Source organism: Notolepis coatsorum, assembly GCF_963971535.1.
Source record: "Notolepis coatsorum genome assembly, chromosome: 2".
Classification (NCBI taxonomy): Eukaryota; Metazoa; Chordata; class Actinopteri; order Aulopiformes; family Paralepididae; genus Notolepis; species Notolepis coatsorum.
The window spans coordinates 18,957,423-18,976,581 of record NC_140166.1 but is presented as its reverse complement, the minus strand read 5'-3'; the positions used below and the strand labels follow the sequence as shown (position 1 = coordinate 18,976,581).

The 19,159-nt window shown below is 43.1% G+C and overlaps 1 protein-coding gene across 1 annotated transcript in view; it reads left to right on the top strand.

The window, feature by feature from the left end:
- snapc4 (small nuclear RNA activating complex, polypeptide 4) overlaps positions 1-18,705 on the top strand; it is a 157,494-nt gene extending 138,789 nt beyond the window's left edge. Inside the window, exon 21 of the mRNA XM_084307868.1 lies at positions 17,508-18,705. Within this exon, the coding sequence (XP_084163994.1) occupies positions 17,508-17,855 (348 nt within the window). The 3' untranslated portion in view covers positions 17,856-18,705. The remainder of the gene's footprint in view (positions 1-17,507) is intronic.
- Positions 18,706-19,159: the final 454 nt, after the last annotated feature.

Sequence of the window (19,159 nt, the reverse complement as noted above, 5' to 3'; positions counted from 1 at the left end):
ATCGACATGTTTACATCTCTGCCGGCACACAGGGTTTCTAGCAATCGCAATGGTTCCCTGGTTGTCCTCATAAACAACAGTCTTCATATATACATAGGTATCCATCCCTTCGAGCAGTTGTTCTAGATAAATACATTCTTGTATTGTCATAGCTAGACCCATATATTCGGCTTCACAAGTTGATAGTGCCACTGTGGGCTGCTTCTTTATTTTCCATGAAACCAGTGAGCTGTGAGTTCAGACTCACACAATATCCTGTGGTACTTCTTCTATCTGTGGTGTCAGCTGCCCAGTCTGCATCACTGTAGGCTTTAAGCCCTAAGCCCTCGCTGCTCTTTCTGAAACACAGCTGTTTATCTGCTGTACCTTTGAGATAACGAAAAACATGTTTTGCTGTAATCCAGTGCTCCTCTGTGGGGTCAGCAAAATGCTGTGACAATTTACTCACTCCAAAACATAGGTCAGGACGAGTACATGTTGTTAAATAAATGAGGCTACCCACAGCTTCTCTGTACATTTTTACATCTGTCAGTTTCTGAGCATCCTCCTGGTAGTCTAATTTTTTATCACATGGTGTTTCCCTTGGTCTACATTCTTGCATGTCAAAACGTTTCAGGATCTTTTCTGGGATATTTTTACACAATTGGCAGACTGTTCAAAGTCCATGCCTAGTGTGACGGGGGTTCTTTCTAGACTCCTCAAAACACTCCCACAAACAATGGCGTAGTCGGAAAAATGGTCTTGTTGTTGTTTTATTTCCCAGCCTCCAAGGTGCAGAGGTGACATTTCATAACAAGCGACATAAACAAAATAAATAACTAAACTATACTACCTCTGCAGTCTATCAGATGCGTTCCACAATAACGGCATCTGATAGACAAAACACTTACTGGGTGGCGCTTCCCTAGTTACCCATTTTGCAACCGTTATCTGGTGAAGCACCACCACAGAGACAAACAGACTAACAATACACATACGGCACTTCCCTCAGTCACCTACAGTGTAACTGGTGCAGGTCAAGAACCCAGAACCTTGGGCAGGCAGCCCTCATGACACCTGCACTCCTCCCCCTCCACAGGTGCCACACATAATTAATTAACAAGACTAAACAGGTGCTACACATCAATTGAATTACCGTTTCATATACACACATTATCTAAAAACAACCTCTAACACCAAATACCATCACAACCCAATAAATAAATACATATTGTGGTATAATATATTGTCCTCATGTAAATATATCCCCCTCCCCTGTATCCCCTTACCTATGCCCCCCCCCTCTCTGTGGAATAAGATATCCCCTTCCCCTGTGTCCCCTTTACCTGTGCCCCCCCCCTCTCTGTGGAATAAGACACCCCCCTCCCCTGTGTCCCCCAAACCTGTACCCCCTCCCCCCCATCTGACCTATCAAATGGGACCACATCCCCCCCCTTGTTAACTATATAGGTCTCCTCCCGAGATCTATCAAGGCTTCTTACCTGGGTAATTTCAGCTGATCACCTGGGGCGAGAGCCTCAGCCATTCTCTCTATGTATTCTATCTGTTTGGTTAATAAACCTTGTTATTATCCAAGCCTCGGTTGACTGAGACATTCTTCATCAGGATATCCACAAATATCCCACAATTGGCGTCTACGAACTTGTGACGGACTTTTTGCGTCCTCCCGGCGTGCTGTATCATTCAACTATACAGAGAAAAGTGAGTATAATAGGATGGTCGACCAAAAATGTATGGAAGGAATTAAAATCTTCCTGCTTTTCTCTGTGCCAGGTGAATATTACAGAATGTTGTCCAATATTGAGATCATGGCTGAGTAGAATAATGTGCATTAATATATCTGATCTGTATTGAGAATCGTTACCAGGGCGCGCGTGCACCTGGGTCCTTTATCAGGCGGTTCTGAGAGGATGGGTTATAGTGCTATTCCCAAAAGTTTAGGCACAAAGGTTGAGGTGCTATTCCTGGTCGAGTCGGAGCCGACCGAAAGCTAAGGCACACACAGGTTGTTGGATTGCTACCCCTAGTCTAGCTGATGCAGACTAAAAATATAGGCAACAAAATAGATACGTGAGCTTATTATGATGTGATATCCTTGGAAAACGCTACTCTGTTAAAAACGTTCTGTGATTCCTTTGCAAAGAGGCGGGAAGTTAGGACCGAGAAGCTGATGGAATCATAATTAGAAATTACCAGAGTAGCGTCATAATATTCATTGTTTCAACCTCAAACTGGGCTCACAATCTCTTCCATTCCTGAAAACGATGTATTTTGGATTAGATTAACCAATTGATCAATACAGATAGCGGGAAGATTATCACGCGATGTCCTAGTTAGTACATGATTACGCGATGTCCCGAGAGTACGTGAATGTACATTAAACGGGACATCAGTCGCGGAAAGTACATTAAACAGGACATTAGTCGCGAGTAAAAGAGACCGAGAGTAATGATTAAACGGTATATATAATCTAATATATCGCTGGTAAATTTCGAAGTCAGGTTCGGTCGTTATGATTTTAATAACGATGTGTAGTTATATATCAAGGGTATAAATGCCTTGTCGCAACAGATGTTGGAACAATACAGATGTTGGTCGACTAAACGTAAAGCGATCCAATACAGTCAGATATACACACACGTTAACTTATATGTATTAATGTTTGTTTGTCTGTTTTAAGTCTCGTTTGTATGTGCACAAGTATTATAGGACCCGTCGCGTTGCTTTATTGAGTCAAGAACCGGCTACGGATAGCGCGACGAGCATTGAGAGACTAGTTACCGTTATACAAAGAATAACATTGAAGTGCAGTTCACGGGAACAAACTAGGATAGTAATTTCCGGATTCCGCAGAACACCGGCCCACGGGAACGGCCATTTGGGGAAGTATAGTTTTATCGTTTCAGTTTGTTTACGTTTCACATATGCACAGGCGCGTTCATTCGGTAACAAAACGCTGGTATAGGAATTCCAGGCTATTGAGAGCTCGTGGAAAAATACTGTTTGAATTACAAAGCGTTATTTCCGAGGCGAATGGGAACGCACGAACGTCGCTTGGAGCGATGACGTCACGCTATGCGCGCCGTGAAGTTATTATTTTATATTAAACTATCCATAAGCGAACGTAAAGTGTAATGTGCCCAAAGCCAAGGGTGCGTGAAATCCACGTGTAGTATATGTTTTATTTGTATATGTATGTGCGCGCTGCTATTGGAAAATGTTGAGTTGAGGTGGCGAGATGCGGGTTGCTGACGACACGTAACGGATCCAACCCAACACAACAGCTGTCCCCGGTGAGTATGACAATCATAAATATAGATGCATTGATTGATTGAAAACTTTGTTAACAGATTGCAGAATGGGTACAATACAGTACAGCTCAATACACACAATTGTTAAGGGGATGCAGACCAGAGAGAGACTTTAGTCTTGTTTACATCAGGGTCCCCCATTTTCAATACCAGATTTGTTTACATCAGGGTCCCCCATTTTCAATACCAGATTTGTTTACATCAGGGTCCCCCATTTTCAATTTATCAGAACATATTATGACATACATGACAGACAGATAGTCAGTACTGCTACATCTGTACATTTATGACATACCAGATTTGCAAATTCAGTACTTTTTGTGATACAAAAGGAGTCAAGAAAAGGGAGTCATTTGACGTAGAAACTGTACATATACACAACTATCAGTTAAAGCAAATTACAACTATCTCAGATCACTTGAGTGTTTATGTGCTTTAATTTACACATTATAAGTCACATAAAGCTAATTACAATGTCTGTTTCAGAATTATAATACATCTGTGGGCGTACCGGTCATACTGACCATGGGAGCTAAACAAACACTTCCGGTTCCCAATATATGGCAGTACAGGAATTGTAGTCCACATAAACAGCGTTAGATTAGACTTTATAAGCTTTCAATGTTGAAAACTTGGAACACAAACAACATAGATCATGTTTAAAAGTAAGATGTTTAGGTTATATTCACTTGAGTTAATGTGTTTATCTAAAGAACCAATGAAAGATAACTAGCCCTTTCCATTGTAAGACATTTTAAACATGATTCAAAATGTGTGGGTCCACATTCATATGCTTGTGTACATATGCGATATGATTGATAAATGATAACACTATCATTACATCCAAGAACGGGATGGATGAGATCTAGCTAATGTTTGTTGAGCACACAGACAGTCAAAGAGGATTCACCCAGGTTTTAGAAAAGAGTGGAAAATTAACATGTGTTTGTATTTACAGATCTGGCTCTGAGGCGAGATGCAAAACAGTGAATGACTACACCCAAATTGTATCACAAAAGACAGAAAATCCAACAATTTGCATGTCAACCGAGAGACAGTGCAGAGCTGAGAGACAATCGATTGACCATTTGGAACAAATCTACATCCAAAACACCCACATGTAAATTTCTTCAGAGTGGGCACTTGGGAGACAAAGCAATGCAAATGCCTGCACTCGTGACCACAGACTTGATGAACTCACCTAGCGGTGGATGGCAACAGAGAACCACTTAATTAACATGAATTAGACACCGGTGATGAATTTGCAGTTATGAAAATCTACCTAACTCCCATACTAACAATAACTAACCAGTCGTTTTCATCATCTCTTTTCAAAAGACACATGAATTAGAGAAGTGCCCGAGATGAAAGATTAATGATGAAAACAACTACTTACAATCCCCTCCTTCTATTCTCTGTTTATAACCAATAACATGCATGACTTTCCTTAGACTATTCTTTTAACAACTAATACTTTCCATGATTGCAAAAAATATCAACCACAAAATTGAAACACAATTATCTAAATGTACAAGGTATACACATACATTGATCATTTAGCTGACACTGTATGACAGGACATCAAAAAGGGCACAACTCTATCAGCTGAGTAACAATGTTCATCAAAGTGTTGAGTGCCACAGTGTAGGTTAGTTTTATTAGTGTTGAGTGCTACAGTGTAGATTAGTTTATTAGGACAAATGCATGACAGTAAGGTTAGTTAGGGTTAGATGATAAAAACAAATTATTGTTTTTCATGCAAAAATTAACTGGCTACCTAGATTTTAGTTTTAGTTTTAGTTTTAGTTTTTTCCCCATGCTATGCTATGATGAGCCATACTGAGATGTGAAGAACAACCGAGAAGTCATGGCGAGGTAAGTATCTTGAAGAAGCACACCATCGTACGCGGCCTGAGGTAAGATCAACTTCAATTTAAGACCATCAGAATATGAAGACAAGGAGCTATTTTATCTGATTCAAGACTTTGACCATTCATTTACAAATTTTATTTAAAGTGTAATGCTGGAAGATCTAGTTAGATACAAGATCTGATAAAATTGTAGTGAATGTGACCTTCTTGACGTAAGGAATCACTGCTAATGCAATTGGCTTGCATTTCCTATTGTCAATTAAGTGATTGTATTTAAAATGAAATGAATTAATCCCAAAATGATTTTCCACTTTAGCAGAAAGGCGTTGAATCATTTATGTGAGGAGTTTTCTAAGGCAGTGTTTATCACCCTCAGATCACGAATTGGTGAGAGGACAGGACGAGTGAGACGACGCGCGACCTGAACCACGAAGCTGCGGACACAACCAATGACGATTCGGACAATAAGAAGAGATCTAAAGACGATAAAGGGCGAGAATGTCTCCTTCACTATCGCAGCAAGCGGGCAGCCAGAGAGACGGTATAGGATTACTAATGCTTTCACCAGCCAAGAAATAGGCCTGTCGCAGTACACCTACCCCATCGCCAAGCTGATGGATAAATATGTACACCTGCGTCAACTACCTATCCCGCTCATAGACGGTGCCACCCCGACCCTGCTGATAGGCTCCGACCATGCAGACCTCATAGTCCCGATAGACCGGGTCCACACAGGGCCCAGAGGCTGTCCTGCAGCAGTCGAGACCCGCCTAGGATGGACATTACAAGGCTCCCTCGCTAAGTCTCTTAACCGAACAGCAGCCACTAGCTGCCTCCACTCCAGAGTGACAGAAGAAGACACCACCCTCCTACAGCATGTCGAGAGGCTATGGACACTAGAGACAATGCCCTTTAAGAACGAAAAGAAAGACATTCGTTCCAAGGAAGACATTTACGCCATAGCACTCCTCGAGCAAGGGACAAAGAGAGTCAAAGTCAACGGAGTGATGAGATACGCAACTCCACTCTTGAGGCGAGAGGGTATGCCCACCTTCCACTCCCCAAAAGAAGCGACGGAGCGGTATCTATTGAACACAGAGCGGCACCTAGCCAGAGACCCCGCTCAAGAGACTGTGTACCGCGCTGAGATTAACAAGCTAATCACAGCAGGACACATAAAGAAAATTGACAACCAGAGGCGACGACAACAACCGTGGGAGAACCATCCAACCCAGCCCACAGACATCCCCAAGAAAGTGGAGCAGAGGACCACGAAGGAGACTGACCAAGGAGACACTGACGAAGAGGAGATCAACCTTTGACGGCCTCCACCCCGGCACTGCAGACCAAACCCATCACCTGCAGATGGGAACCAAAGCCCCGACCATCAAGGTGGATTCCCATGACAAGATTGTCATCCGTGTGAGAGAGAGCGTCCTACTGACTAGCCACTACACCGGCGGGCCCTCGCCCTCCATCAAGTGGTACCGCAATGACGAGGAGAGGACAGCGAAACCAGCACAACACATTCAAAAACGCCCGCCCCCTCGCCCCTCTAGTACCGCGATGACGAGGAACGGGGGGGACCAACCACCACGTTCAAGAACGCCCTGACCACCATGTCTCTAGGCCTGATAGGGGCCAAGCGTGAGCACAGTGGCAGACATGTGATGGTGGTGGAGAACAACATAGGCTGCAGGAAAAGACCACTATAGTTGACTGCTACCGGTGACCCTTGACAAGGTACACAGGGAGCGGACGGCGACCTCCTGTAGGCCCCCTCTGAATGAACGACGACCAGTGAATGTTCCCGACTGCATCGTCAAGAAGAGACATCATCAGAGACCTGTGAAACAAGAGACTTCTGAACACACATTGTCCACATTGTTATGTATGTATTTAATTTTTACTGTGTTACTGTTTGGCCCTGCCACACAACAGACCGAGAACAGATGATCAACACGACACAGCAACTGTCAGATTCACAAACAAGAACTGTTTCACAGAGTTCATATGTATCTGGAAAATTATTGACTAGGAATATGATGAAATACAATCAGTAAGATTGCATTAACCAATTTTATAATAGCAATGAGAAATGATCAGAGAGTCACATTGCAAAATGCTATTGTTAAACAGGGCAGAACCAGTTGGGTTGTTCCAAGACACCAAGTTTGGTTACTGTATTACATCACATTTGAATTACTTAGGTTACAAAATTGTATTGTCAGACAAGAAAGAATCAGTTGTTTTATTCTTTCATAGAAGAGGACATGTAACGTTGTTTTGCACCTGTATGGTGAACCATTGATAGTATATGCACTAGAATTACATACAGAAGCGATGCATAAGACGTTTTATCTCCTCATTTATAGAGAAGAAATGGAGAAAATTGCCTGATTCTAAGTAAAGACCAACAAAGCTGAGACTATCACAGATGAAAGTGACACTCAAACTCAGATTAAATACAACTGGACCCTAAGTAATTTAATCAAGAATCATCATAAAATGTGCAAATATATATATATATATATTTGTGAACAGTTTCCCATAATCAATCATGTTAGTTTTATTAACCACCAGGTTAACGGTTGTTAAAATGTTTTTGTACACATTAGCCTTATGTGTAAATCCTATTCCTAATAATTATGCACACGATTTTGTTTTTCACCCTGTGCACTCTGACCACACAGAGACAGTGCTCACATGTATGTAATAGTTGTATTACTATGCCTGTATGCACATCACATTAGCTCCCCTGAGTCACGACATGAACGACTGAAGGTATGCCAAGATATTTACACAGCTATAGCTTCTAATGATTATGTTAATTGTTGTTTGATATCAGAGTTGAGGACCACTCATTGATATAGATATTTTGAGCGATTAATAAAAGAAAATGGTGATATCTATTCCCACATCTCTGATATCAAAATAACACAGACCGCAGTCCAGTCGATCATGTCATGAATCAAGTATGTAAATAATACTATTTTAAACTATTAGGCCAACCAACAGAACACATTGGCCAACATTTTCATTATTTTAATTAATTTCTATTTTATTCATTATCTGATAACCGATGGATTACATCGGTCCCCACTTTTACCTGTTCCAAACAATCCTGGTATATTATACATTAATCTCACCCACATTATAAGAAAGAAAAGTGAGTATTGTGGTATAATATATTGTCCTCATGTAAATATATCCCCCTCCCCTGTATCCCCTTACCTATGCCCCCCCCCTCTCTGTGGAATAAGATATCCCCTTCCCCTGTGTCCCCTTTACCTGTGCCCCCCCCCTCTCTGTGGAATAAGACACCCCCCTCCCCTGTGTCCCCCAAACCTGTACCCCCTCCCCCCCATCTGACCTATCAAATGGGACCACATCCCCCCCCTTGTTAACTATATAGGTCTCCTCCCGAGATCTATCAAGGCTTCTTACCTGGGTAATTTCAGCTGATCACCTGGGGCGAGAGCCTCAGCCATTCTCTCTATGTATTCTATCTGTTTGGTTAATAAACCTTGTTATTATCCAAGCCTCGGTTGACTGAGACATTCTTCATCAGGATATCCACAAATATCCCACAATATACACAACACAATAAATAAATATATGTATGAATGGATATATGAATGTATGTATAAATGCATGTATGCTTAGATGAATGGATATGTATGCATGTTTGATTATGTATGAATGTATATGATGAGTGAATGTTGTGTGTATGTGTGCGTGTGTGCTGCCCCGGCGTCAGTGACAGACTCACTCTGTCACACCTAGAAAATGCTTTAACCTTCCAAGGTCTTTCATTTTGAATCTGGTGGAGAGCATACCTTTCACCTGTTCTAGGTTTCTAGTGTTGTCTGCTGCGATGATCAAATCATCCACCCAAATGACGATGATCACTTTTCCTGACTCTTTTGACTCTCTTGAGTAAACACAGGGGTCTACTGGGTTCTGTAGGAAGTGATCTTCAATGAGACATGTATGAAGCATCTCGTTCCAATTTTGCCCAGACTGTTTCAGGCCGTAAATGGATTTTTCTAGCTTACACACTAGCTTCTCTCCTTTCTTTTCGTAACCTTCAGGTTGTTCCATATATATCTCCCTATCTATGGGTGCGTGCAGATAGGCTGTCTTCACATCCATCTGATGTAAAATCAAATTGTCCTCCGCTGCTTTCTGCATCACTACCCTTACACTGGTCAGATTGGCTGTGGGGGAGAATGTTTCACCGTAGTCTATCCCCTCCCTCTGACTGTAACCTTTAGCTACAAATCTCGCTTTGTACTTGTCGTGGCCTTCAATACCCTCCTTGATTGAGTACACCCATTTCCCTCCCACTGTCTGTCTGCCCTCTGGTAACTTGGTTAGAGTAAAGGTGTGGTTGTCCTCTAGGGACCTCATCTCCTCATCCATTGCTCTCTCCCATTTACTTGATTCAGGGGACACTATCTCTTTAAAGGTCTGAGGTACCCCACTGACTACCCTGTAGCAGTAATCAATGGTGGTAAGTGTACTGTCATCCTCATCACTTCCTCTCCGGGCATATGTCAGATACTTTGGGGGTTTGTGTTCCCTTGAGGGATACCTCCCACTGCTTGGGGCACGTGACGTCACCCTCGGGTGCTCCTCGTCATCCCCCTTTGGGGGTTGCTGACTGTCTGTCTGCACGACCGTGCTAATTACACTGGGCTGAGGTGTCTCTGTTTCTTCACACCTTACTCTGGAGTCCAGCTCTGGCTCCTCTGTCTGTGTCTCGCTCTCACATGTTGTCTTTGTGACAAACTTGACTAGCCTGTGTTTCTGCACTCCCCCTTTACCGGGATAATAAACTAGGAAAGCGGGGCTTCCTTTGTCGTGCCCTACAAAGAGTCCTTTTTCACATCTGGACTCGAGCTTTCCTAAGCATAACACACTGATCCAAATTTGTGCATTCTAGCTAGATTACACTTCTTTCCTGTCAGTGCTGTATACGGGGTGGTGCCTGTGTGCTTATTAAAGCACCAGTTTCTGGTGTAAGCGGCTTCTTGCACTGCATAATGCCATAGACTCTTAGGTAAGTTACTGTCTACTAGCTTACACATAGCCATTTCGAAAAGAGTGCGCTATTCCCTCTCTGCCACTCCGTTCTGGTGTGGGGAATATGGACATGATGTCTCGTGTCTTATCTTGTTCCTCCTCAACAGTGATTGGAACTCTCTGTTTGTGAACTCTGTTCCGTTGTCGGACCTCAAGCATCTTACGTTACCGTAAGGGGCTATGTCTGCCAGGAATTTCTCCGTGGCCTGGAGTGTGTCACTCTTTGCTTTGAGAAAGTAAACAAACACTGCCCCTGTGCACACATCTGTAAAAGACTGTACATATCTAAAGCCTCCTATGGACTCGTTTCTTACTGGACCGGCAAGATCTGTGTTAACTAGCGCAAGTGGTACCTTTACTTTTTCTGTGGGATTTCTGTAAACTTCCCCTTTATGCACACTACACATTCTTTGTCAGGTCTACGCTTTTCACCTTCAATGTGCATGCCTTCTGTCACTGCTTGCAGTTTCAGTAAATCCTCGTAATTACAATGACCCATAATCTCATGCCATGTCTGAATATCGTGGCGGGCTCTGAACTCCCTGAGGAGGAGGCTCTGACCCAATATACACTACTGGTAGGGAGCAGAGTAGAAGACAATTGTCCCTACTACATTGCACCACCTATCCTTTACAATGACAGTGGTCTGTAGCACAGGCCCTGTAACTCACGGACATGTCTCTTGGCCAATAAGAAAACGCGCTTGTGCTTCAATGGCCTCTCGAGCCTGGGAATAAAAAACGCATCAATTCTGCTCTTCACGTAAGAGGAGACGACAGCGATTCTCTCAGAGAGACCACAACGTGAGTAAAAACAATTGAAAAAGGTTCATGTAACAATTGGACCAAGACTCTCTGAGGAGGAGACTCTGAAAACTCTGAGGAGGCTCTCACACTGAGACGGAGGTTCTGAAACTCAGAGGAGGCTCTGAACTCCCTGAGGAGGAGACTCTGAAACTCCCTGAGGAGGAGGCTCTGACCCAAAATACACTACTGGTAGGGAGCAGAGTAGAAGATAAATGGTCTCTACTGCATTGCATCACCTATCCTTTACAATGACAGCGGTCTGTAGCACAGGCCCTGTAACTCACGGACATGTCTCTTGGCCAGCAAGAAAAAGCGCCTGTGATGTTTTCAAATGGCCGGGGGAAACCCGTGTCCCACCTACACTGATTTGGTGTGGAAGACAGAAAAATCCCCCCCCCCCCCTGTGACGAGAGAGAGAAAGCCCTCGACAGGGAGACTGATAGATAGAAAGGCACAACCTCTTGATAGTATGATTAAAGGGATAGTTCCAATAGAGCAAAGCGTAAGCTATAACGAAATATAACTTCGACCGATCTCATGGTTGATTCCGTTGAATAGCCCGGTACAACTGCTCCGTGAACAGAGTCCGCCTCCTCCACTTCAGAACAGCTGTTTATCGGATCAAAAACCAAGTCTTCTCCTCATCAGAAAGTCCAATTATGTACTTGTTCATTAAATCCGATGCATCAATTGCTTTTCCTGATGCCGACAGTTTGTAGGGAGTCGCCTCCTGGCCAATGATAGCACCCAGTGGACTGGTACAGACTGTGTGTGTGGAGTGTGTATGCGTGTATTATATGTGTGCGTTTAGTATGCATGTGTGTTTTATGTGTGCATGTTTTATATGTGCGAGTGCACGTGTGTTTCGTGTGTGTATGTGTGTGTGTGCAAACAGGCATGTACTTTTAAATACATTGCGATACCTTCTGCAACGACACAAAGCACCTACATACAAGACATTAGTGATCTCTAGGGAGGCTAAGAGTAATGGGGAAACCCGCCGAGTACAGTGGCGGATAGCGCAGGTCCAATATGAGATAGATATGGGTCCCATATTTCATAAAAAGTGTCCAACTTGGAGTGCAGCATACATGTGATGTATTCACAAGGAATACAGTCCATAATAATGTTGTGCCATGATCTCTTTGATGGGACCTCGTCCTTGATCCAGAATAAAATAATGTTTTTCCTAGCAGCAAATGTCAACAGATTGAACAGTCTCCTATGTTTGAAGTTGGCAATATGAATATCTGGGAGGCCTAGTAAGAGGCACAGGGGATCCAGTTAGATGGGGGTCTGGAATATATCAGATAGTTCCTCTACGATGTCGAACCAATAGCTCTGGAGCTTTACACAGGACCAAAAGCAGTGGACGTGGTTTCCAATCTCTATCTTGCATTTAAAGCAGAGTGGGGACGCATTGGGATCCATTTTACTTTTAAGGGCAGGGGTTATATGAATGCGGTGTAATATTCTAACTTGAATATACTTGGTGTGGTTGCAAACCGTTTTTTTCTTTTGCATAGGTCTATGCATCCTGCCAGTCCTCGTCCGTAATCTCTATGTCCAAATCTTTTTCGCAGGACTGTTTAGTGACAAGGGAAGATAAAGATGAATTAAGGTTTAGAGTACTATAGAAAATAGATATTTGTTTCTTAGAAATCTGCCTGGAGAGGGCTTTCTCCACCTGCGAGGTGGAGCTGTTGACCCTTAGGGGTCTAGCTGAAGAGCTTCTCCTCCTCAGAATATTTTTTTTGTTACATAATGTAAAATTACAGATTCATACCTTCAAAATAAGCCATCAATTGTCAAATTTGAGACGATAGTCTTCAATCAATGTCCTATCAAACATTCTGGTAAAATCCTAACTACATTCCAGGATAGGACTTGAACAGGATCCAAGTTCATTCAGCTATCTGATGAAAGAACTACACTCCCAGAATTCAATGTGATCAATGTCACTAGAACAATTCACACCTGGAGCAAAGGCCCAGTCGTTCCTTTGTTATTCCAGTGAATGGACATCCACAACTTTGATTGCTGAGTATAGGAAATATCTAAGTGGGTGCATCGTGACGGTTGTCGATTCATTGGGGAGCGACAAGCAGCCACTACATAGTTGGGTATTGTATCCATACAATACCCAACATATGCACAATTACCATGATTTTCTGTGTTTACAGTATAGTGTATAGTAGAGAGAGAGAGGGAGAGAGAGAGAGAGAGGGAGAGGGAGAGAGAGAGAGAGGGAGGGAGGGAGGGAGGGAGGGAGAGAGGGAGAGAGGGAGAGAGGGAGAGAGAGAGAGAGATCTCACGCCTCTGCGGGGTCTAACACCTACACAGCGCACACACCGCTATTGTGTGTGTGCGCGCGTCCATGTATGTGCGTTTTGTGACGCGCTGTAGTTTTCCTCGCAAACGGAGATAATTACAATCATACCTTCTAGCAAGAATTAAATGTATTTACAAGTCGTATTACGTTTAGCAAGTAAGGAGACGTATACATTACATGTCAAAGCACTAGAAATGGTCATTTTTCTATTTTTATCGATTTCTGAAAATATGTACTTTTTGAGGATTTAGAAGCCATTCTAATTCTTTTGTTCTCCGCCGACGGGTTCAAAAAGGAGCTTAGACCCCTATGGGTGAGGTGTCCTTGGTGATAAACTGCCTAATTTGTAAATATTACAAAAATTCCGTTTTCAATAGGCCATAACGCTGCTGCAACTGTAAAAAGGACATTAGGGTCTGGCCATCAAACATGTCACCAAGATTGGTTATGCCCTGCGTATGCCAGGTCTTGAAGCCGCCGCCAATTTGGTCTGGCTTAAAGTCGGGATTGCCTACGATCGGGGTAAGAGGAGAGGTCAGAATAGCTCGGCCCTCCACTTTACGGACGGTCTTCCAGGCCTTGATGGAGCATAGCGTGATGGGATTAGAGCATAGTTTCGTAACAGACTTAAAGTATTTGATAAATAGTAGGTTCCACAGGGGGGACTTAGATTGCAAGGATTCAATGTCTAGCCAAATTGATAGTGGGTCTAATTTGAACCAACCGACAACTACCCTAAGGTGTGCTGCTAGTTGCATATTGGGTAGGTCTAGACCCCCATCTTCACCATCCATCTGTAATTTGGCCATTTTCAGACGTGGTTTCTTCCCATTCCAAATGACTGAGCTTAGCCAGCCTTCTAGCACCTTGATAACCTTGTTTGTCAGCAGCACTGGGATCATTATAATAGTCTGGGGAGTACGTTCATTTTGACGAGGGCTATCCTACCCAGCCAGGAGATTGGTAAAGGGGCCCATCTAACTAAGTCTGCCCTTATGGTGTCTAAGAGAGGGGGAAAGTTGGCCTTAAACAATGTATCATAGGTGGGCGTCACAAACACTCCTAAGTAAACGAAGCCGGAGGGCGACCAGCGAAATGGGAAGGGCTCGGGCAGGATCGGGATGGACTTAAGTGTCCCAAGTGGCATTGCTTCGGATTTGGAAAAGTTAATTTTGTACCCCGAGAAGGTTCCAAATGTGGAAATCATGCGGGTTAGACATGGAATGGAAGAGTCAGGTTTAGATATAAAGATGAGTACGTCGTCCGCGTAAAGAGTGATTTTGTGCTCCCTCTCGCCCACCCTAATACCTGAGATCGCAGCTGACTGCCTTATGGCCTGAGCGAGTGGTTCTATGGCTATGTCAAATAGTAAAGGGCTAAGAGGGTTCCCCTGGGGGTTCCCCCGTTGTAGGGGAAAGTTGTTAGACCTAAGCCCGTTAGTCAGAACCGCCGCCATCCGTGAGTTGTAAAGAACCTTGACCCAGTCAATAAAAGTGTTTCCTAGGCCAAATTCTGCGAGGGTTAGAAATAAATACGGCCATTCTACACGGTTGAATGCTTTCTACGCATCGAGAGACAGAACCACTGCGGGGTGGTCCATCTCACGAGTCATTTGGATAATATTAAGGAGCCATCTCATGTTGTCGGTAGAGTTCCTACCCTTAATAACACCAGTCTGATCTTCGTTAATAATGAAAGGGAGGGGCGCCCCAGTGGCGAACCACATAGCGCGCTCAGCCGACTCCCGGGTTCGACTCCCGAACCCGTCGTTATTTGCCGAATGTCTTCCCCCCACTCTGTCTCCCATTCCTCATCTGTCTCTCCCTACTGGACTGCCCAGTAGAAATAAAGCGATAAAACGCCAAAAAAAAATCTTTAAAAAATAATTATGAAAGGGAGCACTTTTTCTAGGTGCATGGACAGGATCTTGGAGAGCAATTTTTTGTCAGAATTAAGTAGGGCTATAGGCCTATAGGAGGCGCACTTTTCAGGGCATTTACCCTTTTTAAGGAGAAGGCAAATATTGGCCTCCTGTAGGGACTGGGGTAATATTCCAACCTCAGAGGAGTGATTAAGCATTGCCAACAGGGGATCCAAGAGAATATGAGTTGAGAGATAAGAACAGAACATAGCGTTCCTCCTACATGCATTGCACTCGCCCTCACCCAAGGCCCTGCTGATGAATTTAAGACTGTGTGCCATTATTACTACCAAATGTAATACTTGTGAAAGCCCCTTGAATATTGAAGAGCACTGCTCTGTTGTAATCCAAAATTTAACTATTTTATCACTGTTCTATGTTAAATACCCTGTTGTATGTCTGTTCCATTTTATAATTCTTACTCTTTTTTTTTCTTCTTTTTTTTTATATTTTTTGCACAAATCTCTCCAATATTCAACACATATCTTTCCACATCACAATATGCAACGTCCAAGATTTGCCTTTTTCTTTTTTTGTAAGAACATATAAAACATGTAAAAGACTCATACAAATACATTAAAAACTGACATGGAAATAAAAGAAATACTTACGAAAAAAAATACTATACATTGTGCATATATATCCCTGATGCACATACTTTACATGTAGACCGATCTACCTGCGAGCAGGTATGTGCTGCATCTTCTATCGGGATGCCATCCTTCTCCATATTGCATGTGAGAGAATGCGTCTCAGATATATGTAGGTGTGCATGAGAGCATGCATGCATGTGTGTCTCAGATATATGTACATGGGTACGTGTATCACGTAAGTATGTGTGCATGCCTCATACGTGTGTGTGTGTGCATCTTTCTGGTGTGTGACTGTACTCCTACCTCTTGTGTGTGTCTCGTATCCATGTGTGCCTCTGCCCCCTATGTGAGTGTGTATCTCAGGTATGTATATGTATGTGCGTCTCAGCTACGTATGTGTGTGTCCCCTATGTATGTGTATATCCCCCATATGTGTAAGTGAGAGACTATGCTTCAACTATGTGTATATGTACGTGTGTGTATGCCTATTTCCTATAAATGAGTATGTGCATGTATGTGTGCCCCTGGCATGTATATCTCAGCCTTGTGCATATGAGTGTGTGTAAATCTATTATGTACACATACGAATATGTGTATCCTAGATACGTGTATGTGGCTAAACATGCGCATATGAGAGTGTGATAGAGACGGTGGCCATTCCATAGATACACCATCCGGACATAAAATCTATGCATATACATACATAATACAATATAAAGTACAAGTACCATCAGATCAGATCCCCTTTTTCACATTCATCCTTGATACCATTGTAATCCCACCTTAATCATTTGTCCCCAGACCGTTCAGTCAGGTGTAGAAAACTGTCCCATACCTCAGCGAAGATATCCTCTCTCCCTGCGACTCTATATGTCACCCTTTCATATGATGCTGTCCGGAACATTAGTTCCATCCATTCTTTAAAAGTAATATCAACGGGTGATTTCCAATGTCGTAATGCAATTCTACATCCTGATATCATGGCCATTCTATACCACATTCCCCGGTATTTAGGCAGTTTAATCCCTTTCGGTACTATTCTTACTCTATTTCTAAACCGAATCATTACTATTTTTGTACTGAATGAAACTGTAAACAGAGAACCTATTGGGATACTAGGTCCTAATGTGAAACACTGATTTACCTTACCTTGCTCATGCTCGCTTATGCCTATATTTTTTACTGCTGTGAAGCACTTTGAACTGCAACTTCTGTATGAAAAGTGCTATACAAATAAAGTATTATTATTATTACACCACCATGCCGCTGTACTGTATTGATAGAGAGCGGCTAACCCCATTCGTGCTATTTTAGACCTAACGATCGGGAGAATGACTCAATCTGAAACAGCAAGGCAGAGAGATGACATGAACTAAAATACTAATAAAATGTATATGCAATTTAGTAAGATGCTATATCCATACATAATACATTTTTAGCAAAAATGGAGGATTCTGGGAGCGGGACAGGACAGGAGTGAAACTCCATTCCCATGTCGGGCTCTAATCTATACTACTGTTACTACTCATCTATTAAATATAAAACCACTGTCATTTCTCTTGTTTCTGTTTGTTCTTTTACCCAGAATGCCCTGCTGTATGTGGGGGTTCAGGGGCCTCCAGCCGCCCACTACTGTGGCATCATCACCAGAAACACCAACAGAATGCTGAGCACACAAGACCAGACCAGATCAGACCCCCCGCTGACCAGATCAGACCAGACCGAACCAGACCCCCCGCTGACCAGATCAGACCAGACCGGACCAGACCCCCCACTGACTGGATCAGACCAGACCAGATCGGACCAGACCGGACCAGACCCCCAGCTGACCAGATCGGACCACAACAGTCCAGACCAGACCAAATCAGACCAGACTGGACCAGACCCCTCGCTGACCAGATCGGATCACACCAGTCCAGATCAGACCACATGACCGGATGAGACCAGACCATATGACAGACCAGACCACATGACAGGATGAGACCAGACCACATGACAGGATGAGACCAGACCACATGACAGGATGAGACCGCGACCACATGACAGGATGGAACCAGACCAAACCACATGACAGGACAAGGCCAGACCAGACCAAACCACATGACGGGACAAGACCAGACCAGACCAAATCACATGACTGGACAAGACCAGACCACATGCCTGGATGAGACCAGACCGCATGACGGACCACATGACAGGACCAGCCGGTCAGTTCATGATATTTAAGATATTTGAACAAATATTGTCTTGTTATGGGGCGACAGTGTCTCAGGAGGTAGAGTGGTCATCTGGTAATCAGAAGGTTCCCGGTTCAATTCCGGCTCCTCTCAGCAGTGTGTCGAAGTGTCCTTGAGCAAGACACTTAACCCCTAACTACTCCCGATAAGCAGGTTGGCACTTTGCATGGTCGCCTCCGCCGTTGGTGTGTGAATGAATGGGTGAATGTGAGGCATAAGTTGTAAAGCACTTTGGATGAAAAAACGCTAAATAAATGCAGTCCATTTACCATTTTGTTATGTTTTTATAACCCACTCGGGTGACTATCTGCATGAGAGATGTTCTGTTCTTTAAAAAGCTTTAACGTTTTAAACAAGGTAATCTGACGCTTGAAGTTCATTATCAGTCATTCAGCTGACTGTTGACCCGTTTGTTCCCCTGTAAGCAGCTGTTGCCTACTGGGTAATGTATTCTGACTGTATGTGACACAATCACTCAGGAACACTGCCTTCCGTATCCACAGCTATACACAGTAGGTATGTATTAGACAGGATAAACTGTTGAAGTTGCACTAACATGTTTGTGAAATTCTGTTGAATTGTTTTCTTGCTTTGTACAGAAAAAAGAAACTTATTTTCAGATTCATATTTTGTAATAAATCATCTTGTTTGAAATTAAGTTGTGGGTTATTACAGAAGGTCCAGTCTTTAGCCATCACCAACCACAGACTAATTCCTGCACCAACCACAGAATAATACCTGCACCAACCACAGACTAATACCTGCACCACCCACAGACTAATACCGGCAACAATGGGTACAGAAACCGATTGTAGTATTGATAAGCTCAGACGTTACTGGAGAAATGAAGATAGATTTATTATTTATTTAGGCTACATATTCGTTACCTTGCACCTTTTTAGCTCACCAACTCAGTTTCTAATTTGCAATAAGATTAAGATATTCATCTACTATGATGCATTTTCGCTATTCCCAATCCAGAAGAGGGATATATCTCCCT